Below are 11,773 nucleotides of genomic sequence, written 5' to 3'. Positions count from 1 at the left end.
TACCTGCTCTCTGAGGGCGGGGCTGTGGTTTCCTCTCTTCCTCCTGAAGAGGTCTCTCTAAGGGTCGGTTGAATGGAGTTGAGAATGGAAGTGGGAGGTATCCACCTGCTGCCTGTGCTACCAGAACCTTCCACAAGAGGGCAGCCTCAGCTCAACTCCCTCCGCCCCGCAGGGACGGGCAGGAGGGGCCCAGGTCCCTGTGGTTCCAACACCTGTAACTTCAGATACCCCCTCTCCATTCCACAGGGCGGGGAGGTGAAGACAAGCAAGGATGAGGGAAGTGTCAAGCCAGGCCAGGTGAGTCTGAGATGGGGTCATGATGGGGAAGGGTCAGGACAGAACCAACCTCCTCTGGACTCAACTTCTTCAAGGGTTCTGTTTGGACGACCAAATTAAGTGACCTGTTCCTTCGTTCACTCAACAGCATTTGTTCGGCATCAACTGTAGGCCCCACAGGGAGTCCAGTGGTGAATTAAACACCCTTGGGGCTTCCCCGGTGGCGCAGTGGTTGAGAATCCGCCTGCCAATGCAGGGGACACGGGTTCGAGCCCTGGTCCGGGAAGATCCCACATGCCGCGGAGCAACTAAGCTCGTGAGCCACAACTACTGAGCCCACGTGCTGCAACTACTGAAGCCTGCGCGCCTAGAGCCCGTGCTCCACAATGAGAGAAGCCACTGCAATGAGAAGCCCGCACACCGCAACGAAGAGTAGCCCCCGCTCGCCGCAACTAGAGAAAGCCCGTGCGCAGCAACGAAGACCCAACACAGACAAGAATAGATAAATAAATTAAAACAAAAAAACCCACCCTTGGTCCCTGCGTCTTTCCCAGTGTCCACTGCAGCCCAACTGGACAGCTCAGCGTTTCCCAAACAGCCCCGGGCGGCCTGCCCCCGCCCCTTTGCTCCTGCTGCTGCTTCTGGCCCAGCGGCGTCTGCCCGTCACTGCCTGTTGAAATCCTGCTTATCCTCCGGGGCCCAGCTCCCATGCCTGCTTCCACAGAGCAATGAACCCTCAACCCAGGACCCAGGGGAGCAGGGACTGGAGCCTTCTGCGCCGTCACTGGGGCCGGTTCCAGCCTGCAGAGGAGGTGGGGAAACCATCTATCAGACCCTTCCTGCTTTACCATTCTCTGAGGGGAGGTGGAGGTGCTCCCTCTTGAAAGTGCAAAGCCACGTCCTCCCTCTTCCCAGCCATCTTTGCACCTGAGAACAAGGTAAAGCTTGGGATTCAATCCCATGAGAGCCAGATTCCATGGACTAGGACAGAAATGGGTCACTCATCCACTCTTCTAATATGTACTGATGGGGCACTCTACTTACTATGTACCAGGTCTCCAGAAATGAGGCATGGCCCCTCTGCTTCCCTCTTCCTTAGGAGACCCTTGAGGCCCCTGTGTGTGTGTGTGTGTGTGTGTGTGTGTGTGTGTCTCACTCTGCGACTCTTGGGGTTCAGCCAGGCTTGGGGAGCTCACAGTCGAGGCAGCTGAGCTCTCCTCGCCTATATTACCAGCCTTCCTTCCTGGAGACCGAAACCACAAGTAGGGCACAGAGGCGTGAGAGACACTCACAGGCTGGGTTTGGCCGCATGCGTGCAAAGGGGTGCTGTCTCCTGCTGAGAGAGATACACAAACGGGAGCAGCTAAGGGCAGAGTCGCTGAGAGAGGCACTCGGTAGCCTGCCCACCTTCTGGCCCTAGGATGGTACTTCCCACTGGCGGGCAGGCATAGCGGTCGGAGATGACACCAGACATAATGCTCCTCTTCGTGGTTGCTGGATTGCTGACGGCAGCTCTCTCAGGTAGCCCTCTCCCCACCTCCTGCGCTCCTGGGTAGCCCGCTCCCCACCTCCTGCGCTCCTCCTTTTCTGCTTCTTTTCTCACACTCACCTGTCTGGAGCCTTTTAGCCAGGACTATACTCTGGTACCAGGATGGTCCCAGCTGTGTCAACAGCATTAGGGGCCCAGAGAGGGTACAGGGACCCCCGTGAGGGGCTGAGGCTGTGCCTGGGCAGTGCTAGGAGGACCCCCGAGGGTCAGATAATGCGGGTAGCACGAGGGTCAGATAATGCGGGTAGCACGTGGGGTGTCTTACCAATGGGCTCCCAGGCTCACAGGAGGGAGACGCCTCCCACCCACAGGCTCAGGAATCCCTGCATCCCTATTTCTTGCCAACTCTCAGGAAGGAACCGTTTGCCTTCCAGAGAACTAGGGCCACTGACTTTCATACTTTCAACCCCAAAGCTGAGGCCCTGGGTTCACCAAGCTCGTACCGCTCACAGCAGAGCCGTCCTGAAACAGAATTCGGGAAGCTAAGCAGAGCTGGGGACAGCTGGCCGCTGGTTGCTCCACTGGGCGTAGTTTAGGGCACAAATGAACAGAAAAGCTCTGAGGCTCAGATCCTCCCTGATCCTGAGCTCCGTCTGGGTGCCCAAACACCCTCGCAACATGGGCCAGGCATCGGGTGGCAGGAAGTTTGGGGCCCTGGGCTGTGCTCATCGGGTGCTTGTTGGCCCCTGTGGAGTGCAGGGTCCAACGTGGCAGGAGCTGGGCAGGAGATGCTCTGGGCCCTCACACTGGGGGATAAGGAGATGGGTATGGAAACAGAATGCTGGACCTGGGAGTCTGGGTCCACCTGGCAGTAGAGATGCTGAACGCTTTGAGTGTGGTGTTAGGGAGACCCAGGAAGGCCCCATCAGGAAGCCTGGAGCATTCGGGGAGCCGTGGGGGGCTCTTCTCCCTGCCTCTGTCTATCTAGAGGCACGTGCTCCCAGCCTCCTGACCTCACACTGGTTCAAGGAAAGCCGTTTAGCTCTGGGATCAGGAATAGGTGCTCCTTCGGCCCCATATGGGCCCGGAAGAGAAGCTCTGCCTGTCTCACTCTACCAGGAGACCCTGGAGCTTGGCCGCTTTCTGCCCCCGAGCTGAACAGACAGATGGTCTGAGACTGGGGCCCTCGCTCTGCGTCTCCATCCTCTGTTCTCCATGAGCTGCCAGCCTCAGCTCAAAATTAAGTCTGGGTCTGACGGCCAGATCCTGGGCCCTGGGATCTGGTCGTGAACAGTGCCTGAAGAGTGGTGGGAACCTGGGCTGGGCAGAGCCCAGGAAGGTGAAGAGGAGGGTCCCTTGGGGCCCAGTTCCTCACACATCACCTTGTCTCTGCCCGGCCCACTCCACTCTCAGGATAGTTATTTACTAACTTCGTGTTTTCAAAACTGTACTTACAGTCAGTTGACTCACTTGTTACTAATACAAGTTCAGTTTTGAAAGGAAACTTTATGTCACAATTACAAATGGAAAACTGACATCATTTGCCACAAATAAAAGGTAAAGGTAAGCATAAAAATAAATGGCGGTGAGGGCTTCCCTGGTGGCGCAGTGGTTGGGAGTCCGCCTGCCGATGCAGGGGAGACGGGTTCGTGCCCCGGTACGGGAGGATCCCACATGCCGCGGAGCGGCTGGGCCCGTGAGCCATGGCCGCTGGGCCTGCGCGTCCGGAGCCTGTGCTCCGCAACGGGAGAGGCCACAACAGTGAGAGGCCCGCGTACAGCAAAAAAAAAAAAAAAAAAAAATGGCGGTGAAAACCAGTTCCTCTGATGTGTTAGTAAAAAGTTAGAAGAATGTGAGGCCCTTGAGCCTGAAGCCTTGGCAGCCCTCTTTGTTAAAGGGAAGGTGAGGGGATGATAAAGACACCCTGCCTCCAAATTGTTATTTTCTTCTTGACTTTTCAGGGGGTCTGAAAGCCCTTTGGGCGGGAATAGTTTCCTCGCTATGCGATTTCATGGCATTAAATGCTGCTCCCTTCGACCCTCCTGAGGGTGCGCAGTGGTATAGGTCCTAGTGCTGGGAAATAGGGCCTGGCAGGAGGGGCACTCTGGGCAGAAGGGAACTTGAGAAAAGAAAAGGAAAGAAAGAAAAACAACTGGGAAGAGGGAGGAAGGAAAGGGAGCTGGGAGAATGAGGTCCCTCAGGGAGCTCCAGGGCATCACCCCGAGGGCTGCACGTGGCCTGGGTGGGTTACCGGGCCGTGCCCTCAGACCACAGGCACGTGGAGTCTGGCCCTCCTGGGTCCTGGTGGACCCGGCCTCCCCTTTCCTACTTCCCTTTGCAGTCTCGCCTCCAGGCTCCATCCTGGGCCTCACACAGCTGTGTCTCTGGCCAGGCTGGCCTGGATTCTGGGCCGGCCTCGCGGCAGGCCTTGGTTTGTGTTGTTGAATGACCAGGGCAGGGACCAGGGCCTAGGGAGCCATGCTTCCGAATCCTCTGCTGGCGCTCCCTGGAGGCCTGGGTCCAGGACCTGTTTGTCCACTTATCCTCCAGTTCTGCCTCGGTTTCCAGATCAGCCAAGTGGGGATGGAGAGGTGGAGAGAATGAACTAGAAGCCCCTGACCGGGGAGGTTGTGGGGGAGGGGAGTCAGGAGACCAGCCGATTGCTGCCACCCTGCCTTTAATTCACCTTGTGACGGTGCTTGTCGGTTCTGGACCTCAGTTTGGGTGGAATGGGGGCTCTTTGGGCAGATGATCCTTAAGAGCTTGGTCAGATCTGACACTCTGCATTCGATGCAGGAGCAAAAAACCCGGCCGTTCCCACCAGGGCTGAGCCAGGCTCGGTGACTCGAATTCCATCCGGACCGTGGTTGGCGCGAGGTCCTCAAGGGCTGCCGTTGTGCACTTGAAAAGGCTATTTGTGGTTTTACTTTAAAAAAATAATTTCTTAAATTAACACATTAAAAAAAATCTGTTTTTCCTTACCTTGTAAATTCAATACACAGATCTCATTTTTTTTGCAAGTCCAGTAGTTTTTAACAATGGCTCTCAAGGGGTCTTTGTTTAATATTTCAGCAAGTCGAGTTGAACAGAGTAAGCCTCCTTAAATAATAAATACCACTGACAAATGTAGCTAATTGAGCCCCCTTAGATCTGTGATGTCTAATCTAGCTGCTATTAGAATGTACCATTTGGAACGCGGTCGTCTGAATGGAGATGTGTTAGGAATATAAAATACGCAGCAGAGTTTAAAGATGTGTTCAAAAAAAGAATTGTAAAATAGCTCATTAGTAACTTTTATATGATTACTTTGAAATGATAATATTTTGGATATGTTGGGTTAAATAAGTGTTACTGTTACAATTAAGTTTACCTATTCCTTTTTCCTTCTTAAAAATGTGCCTCTTAGGGGCTTCCCTGGTGGCGCAGTGGTTGGGAGTCCGCCTGCCGATGCAGGGGACGCGGGTTCGTGTCCCGGTCCGGGAGGATTCCACATGCCGCGGAGCGTCTGGGCCCGTGAGCCATGACCGCTGAGCCTGCGCGTCCGGAGGCTGTGCTCCGCAGTGGGAGAGGCCACAGCGGTGGAAGGCCCGCGTACCGCAAAAAAAAAAAAAAAATTGAAAAATGTGCCTCCCAGAAAATTTAAAATGACCTATGGAGCTCACCTTCCATTTACACTGGCTAGCACCACCTTAGAGACTCTCCACTACATTTATAAATGTAATGAATTTGATTTTCTTATAAATGCTTCAAATACCTCTAAGAAACACAACCTTCCCAAGGATTGAAAAGAATGCTTATAGATCTAAAAAACTAACTTATTAAGAAAGTGAATATTAAGTTCTCTTAAGTAGTCTAATCAACTTTACAGATTTCAACTGAAGTCAGTTACTCAGTCACAACCATGAGAAACTCTATGGCTAAAAGTTCTTAAACATTAAAATACGGGATTTTATGCACCAACATACAGAACTTGACCCAACTTAAATGTAACAGAAAGGTACAGATACTATGGGTTTCTGTTTGTTTCACACCTCTATTTTTTAAATTCTAATCTTCCTGGGCTTAAAAATCACTTACCAAGGAGAAAAGATTCCTACCATTGCACGTAACTTGGCTTATCTCGAGCAGGTTGGAGTTTCCATCTCAGTGGACTGAGATGAGGACAGCTTTTTGGTTGTTTTGCCAAAATATAAGATATGATTCTCTTGTGCTGCTGACGGATAGCCCATGGCCTCTGATGGGGCTGGTTGCTCGACCCGCGATCCAGGTTTCAAAAACCTAGTTCTCTCTGTCTCCCCCCAGCCCAGGGAGTTTTACCACTTGATTGGATTAAACTAAACAAATGTTTACTATTCTTTTTTCCCCCCCGCATGTTCTTCCTGCCTGGCAAGACCCCAACTCATAGATCTATAAATAACGTATGACAGACACCTGCATATTTCTCCTAGCATAGTCTGGCTCTCTGGTCGTATGACTGGTGGGGACCTTTAGCATGGCCGTGGCCATGTGGTGATGTGGGACAAGGCAGCTCCTAGGGCGTTGGGTCGGGCATATTCAGCCAAACATAGATGATTCCAGAGGGATCTAGAATGAGTGAGAAACGCTGCCCACAGCCTCCTTCGTTCAGTTCGCATTTATTGAGGCCTGCTCCGAGCCAGCCTCATTTCTCACAGGAATGCTCGAAAATTAAATTGGGCCCCCAGCTGTCGGATTCTGAGGCTGACGCATCAGCCGCCCCCCTGGGACAGGGAGGGGTAAGCAGGTGACTCCAGCTGAGGCTTTGGGACAGGGGCCTGGAGGAAAAGACCCCCCTGGCATGGGGCCCACCCTCCCCCAGCCTGGACCACAACTAAATCCCCTGCCAGATGCTCAGCCCTGCACTGAACAGACGCTGGTGGGGCTGGAATGCCCGGGTCGCTAGCCTGCCCCAGTCTCAGGTCCTCCAGACCGTCCATCCCCCCCTCAGCACTGCCTCCCATCGGCCAGGTCAGGGCGAGGTGCATCAGAGGAGCAGCATTTCCTGGGGGCCCTCATTCCTGCCCTTCCGGACGATTACTAAAGCTGCCATCCTACCTGACAGTTTGCTTGATACTCTTAATGGATGTTTTAAAGTATAAAGACATTTATTTTTAGAAAAAACTTTATATTGCTGCCTTCAAGAGAAAGCCATTGTAAATCACCTGATGGTAACAATGGTGAAAATAAACATCGTGGAAACAATGTGATTCATTTCTGGCCAGACGTGTGGTATTTAATACCCTGTCAGTGACCACCTAAATGTGAGCTTCTAAATGTTACACAGCCAAGATGAAGATCTCTTCTATGTAAATACAGGATTTAGCGGTTCACGTGATGCCATTTGCACAATAAACTCATTTACCCACGTGACAACCCCGTGGTGTAGGTGAGGAAACCGGGGGTTAGCAAGGCTGAGGCCTGTCCAAAGTCTGGAGCTAAGACGTGCCAGCGCTTGAGCTGAGGTGTCCTGACGGGGAAGAGTGGCCCGGCCTGTCTCCTGGCTGGCTGCCCCTGGGGTTCCCTCTGAGGATGAGGCATCTCCCCAAGGTGTTGTACCTTCCGGGTTTGCAGCCTCAACATTGCATCCAGGGACAGCCCCGAGCGGCCTCTGGGGTCCTGGGACCCCCCGGAAGACTTCTCAGGATCGGATGGGAGCAAATGGGCTGCCTCTTTCAGCAAAGCCCAGCCTTCATGGGTTTGCTGGGCATTTACCCTGCCCACCCAGGCCAGGAATGAATGAAGTGAAGCTGAAGAGACGCAGTGAGACAAAGGAAAGCTTGTCTGGTAGGGGGCTCCCTCTACCCACAATTTATTTAACACCCGCTATGTGCCAGGCCCTGGGATGGCCCTGAGATATGAAGGTTTGACCTTGAACATGTTAAATGTTGAAGAAGGTGGCAAAACATACAAGGGTCATTCTGGGATAGATGTGACAACAGGTGCAATCCCATGACAGCCATAACCACCATCCACTGCAGGGGACTTCCATTCTCCAAGCAGCAGCCATGCTTATCCTGTCCTACATTGACACTGGGGCACTCGTCCCCATTTTACAGGTGGGGAAATGGAGGCTCAGAAAGTTCTGTATTTTGCCCCAGGCTAGTGGGTGATGCTGAGTTTAAAGCCATGTCTGTGGATCTCCAAAACCCATGTTCTCCATCACTGGGCTGCACTATTTCTGGGAGCCCGGAGTCAGAACAGGGAGAGCTTGAGCGTCCCGGAGAGGGGGACGTCCCTGTCCCAGAGGGGCTGGACACGGGGGACAAGAAGGCTTTTGCATACGAAAGAAAGATGGCCAAAACATCATAGGCACGAAGACATTTTTTAAATGTGTGCGTGCAAAGGCTGGTGAGATAGTCGTGTTGTGTCTGTATCAACTTCCTGGTTTTGGTCATTTACTGTAGTTACGGAATAGGTCACCGTCAGGGAAAGCCGGAAGATGAGTGCATGGACTTCTCTGTGCTATTCTGGCAACTTCTTGTGAGTCTATCATTTCAAAATAAAAAGTTAAAGGGGAAAAAAAGGCATTTCAGGCAAAAGGGCCCATTGGAGCAGGATCTGGAGAGCATGGCCTAAGGCCTAGGGGGTAGGTAGGGCCCCAATTCCCAGACGAGCTGGGCTCCGGGCTCTTTTTCTGCTGACTCATCCAGACTGCCGTGTCATGAGGATGCAGTGAGCACGCCAGGCACAGAGCCCGGCACAAACCGTACATTTACGTTCGCCAGGCCGACAGGTGTAGACTCATATACCTGTCTTCTCCTCATCACAGCCCTGTGAAGTACGAGTTATTGCCCCCACTTTACTGATTCAGCAACTGAGGCTCAGAGAGGTGAAGTGACTTTTCCTGGATGGCACAGTTAATAGCCTGTTAAAAGATACACTGAGGCATATTAAAATTTTTAAACTGAGCAAAAATCGATTCAAATCGGCGGCATACGACCTAGCAGATAGAAAAGACAGGTATAAAAGGGGACTTTTATAGGCAGAAGGGAGTAGGAACCAGAAAGTTATACTAGGCAAAAAAGCAGATTGGTTATTGCAGAGTTACTCTTTTTTTGTCGTTTATTGTTATTTTAATTTTATTTTTTTAAATTGAAGTATAGTTGATCCACAATCTTGCATTAGTTTCAGGTGTACAGCAGAGTGATTTAGCTATACATACATATATATCTATTTTTTTTCATATATATAGGTTGTTACAAAATATTGAGTGTAGTTCCCTGTGCTGTCTTTGTTGGTTATCTCAAAGTTCCTTTCTTTTAGGGGATGGCGGGGTCTAGCAGGCAGATGACCTAACTAGTGCTGGTCAGGTGATTTCTGATGGACGGGTTTAAGATGCCATGTCTGGGAGAGCTGAAACCATAATTAAGTCTCGGCTTCATGATGTGCGGCTTTAGCATAAACAACTCCACTTGGGACCTGTTGTCTTATTTTTTTTTTTTTTGCGGTACGCGGGCCTCTCACTGTTGTGGCCTCTCCCGTTGCGGAGCACAGGCTCCGACACGCAGGCTCAGCGGCCATGGCTCACGGGCCCAGCCGCTCCACGGCATGTGGGATCTTCCCGGACTGGGGCACGAACCCGCGTCCCCTGCATCGGCAGGCGGACTCTCAACCACTGCGCCACCAGGGAAGCCCTGCTGTCTTGTTTTTAGCTAGTAGGCGCCAGATCTTTAACTTGACTTTATGACTCCAAATCCACGATGTTTCCCAGCCCTGGAAGACCGGCGGGGTTTGGAACTCCAGCCACCCCAAGATTTTTATAGGAAGGGTCCCCCATTCTCTGGGGAGTTTGCACCTCAGCTACCAACAGCTGGGCTGTCATGGAATTTGGGTGAAAAAAACCCTTGAAGGAACTTGTGTGTCAGAAGCCACTTCCTGGCCAAGCTTCCGCTCAGCCTCAGTTTCCCCAGCCATAAAGTGGGGTCAGTGGCAACCTCCAGAGCCCAGGGCTGGGATGAGGCTCCATGAGACGATGGTTGTGAAGTACTTGGGGAAACATGGGGCTTCTTGGGCGCCAAAGACCCCCGTGGCCACACCTACTGTTGGGCGTGGGGCCAAGGCAGGAGCTCGCGGAGGGAAGCCCGGGTTTCCGCCCACCATTTTGTAGGCTCCTGTGGCCCAGCTGCCTCTGCCTGAAAGTGGCAGCTGAGACAGCCTCCAAGAGGCTGGGCAGGGAGGCAGGGCTGAGGGGCTGAGGAGGAGACTGCGGAGCCCTTGGGAGATGCTGGATTAGGGTACCATAATGGGAGAGTGACCCCCTTACTTTCCCCTGCAAGGGGGTTGCCCCCGGGTCTCCACTGAGTGTTAGGAGATGGCAGGGCACATTAGAAGTTCCAGCCTGTAAGTTTCCAGGACACCCCCGACCGCTCTATCATGACCCTGAGCTGGGCTGGGCTTTCCGGGCAGGGCCAGCATAGCCCAGGGAGTCTGCACCCGGAGCTGGGGGCCAGGGCTGTGCGGGGACACAGGCTGTGTGAGTGAGGGGGGCTCCTCAGAGCTGAGAGCTTTTCAAGGCGTCCTGGCAATCCCATCTGTGTGCCCCACTTCCAGTTTGGAAGTCACCTACTGAGCCCCGAGTCAGGGGGAACACAGAGGTGAAATCACTGTGTCGTCAGCCGTGTGCAAAGCCAAGCATGGGTCTGTCCATCTTGCAGAAGCACAAAGTGATACTTGGAAAGCTGGAGCCACACAGCGAGTTGCCGACAGAACTGTGACCAGAGTCACTTTCTGGGCACCAACCAACCCATCCCCGCCAGCTGCCTCTTCCTAAATGGGGCTTGGGGAAAGATTTTCTCTACACTTCAATAAAATTTTTGCTAGGATGTTCATCTCTTCCAGAAGGGGTGCCTGGGAGCTGGGCTGGGGCGGGGGCAGAGGTGGAGAAGCATGTCCCGGACAGGGAGGACGTCTACTCCCCATTCTTCTCAGCGAGACCAGCTTCCTCTCTTTCCTTCAGCTAAACTAAGTAAACACACTTGCCAACTGAATCAAGCTCCTTGGAGAGATGTGCTGCACGCTCCAGATGGGGTTCTAGAGATACGGCAGCAGTATCTGAGCTGGAAGACTCCATCCCCAGAGGGCTGCCAGTCATTGACATCCACCCATTTGTCAGAGGAGGAAACTGAGGTGCAAAATGGGGAGTGAGGCACGCAAGGTCAGGAGCAGGGGTGAGAAGGGTCTGCAGGCTCTGCCCGGGGTCCCTTCCCCACATTACCCAGAGGGTGTGGCGCTGGCCTGTGCCCACAGATGCGTCCTCAGCGCCCCCCGCCGCGATGTGGAGATGGCAGGGGAGGGCTGTGGTCTGACGTGGGTCTGAGGTGAACGCAGCTGACCCTGGGCTCTGAGATGTCAGCTTTGTGAGGCGAGGAGCTGGCTTCCTGCAGCCACTTTGCCTCCACCACCTCAATGGCTCCCCGACTGTTTTGTTTAGTTTTATTTAAAAAAAATTTATTTCAGCACAATTTTAGACTTACTGAGAAGTTGCAAAAATATACAAAGATTTTCCATATGCTCTTTACTCAGATTCCGGACTAGTAATATTTTTATCATTTTCTCTATTTTTCTGTCTATTACATTTTTCTTGAACCATTTGAGAGTAGGTTGTAGACGTAACTTCCCTTTCTCCTAAATACTTCAACATGTCTTAAAAAAAAATAAGGTCATTCGCTTATGTAACCACCGTACACATATCAAAATCAGGTGATAAACGTTGCTACAAAAATAATCTGTAGAACTTTTTCAGATTTTGCCAATTGTTCCAAAACAATTTGCCTTAGAGGCAAAAGAAAATTCCATTGAATGTGTTGCATTTCACTCTCCTTATTTTCCTTTAATCTAGACCAATTGCTCAGATTTTCTCTTTCAAGATACTGATCACTTTGAAGAGTACAGCCCAGTTATTCTGTAAAATGTTCCCCAGCGGGGCTTGTCTGATGATTCCTCATGATTAGTTGTGTTGTTTCTGGCAGGAGTATCACAGAAGTGAAGTTG

The 11,773-nt window shown here is 52.1% G+C and overlaps 1 protein-coding gene across 1 annotated transcript in view; it reads left to right on the top strand.

Moving 5' to 3' along the window:
• The first annotated feature begins 1,547 nt into the window (after positions 1-1,547).
• Positions 1,548-11,773, top strand: part of CD6 (CD6 molecule) — a 41,556-nt gene continuing 31,330 nt past the window's right edge. Inside the window, exon 1 of the mRNA XM_079929917.1 lies at positions 1,548-1,797. Coding sequence (XP_079786043.1) covers positions 1,737-1,797 — 61 coding nt within the window. The 5' untranslated portion in view covers positions 1,548-1,736. The remainder of the gene's footprint in view (positions 1,798-11,773) is intronic.

Source organism: Stenella coeruleoalba (genome assembly GCF_951394435.1).
Source record: "Stenella coeruleoalba genome assembly, chromosome: 8".
Taxonomy (NCBI): domain Eukaryota; kingdom Metazoa; phylum Chordata; class Mammalia; order Artiodactyla; family Delphinidae; genus Stenella; species Stenella coeruleoalba.
The sequence above is the reverse complement of the archived record's forward strand: the minus strand, read 5'-3'. Positions and strand labels throughout refer to the sequence as shown.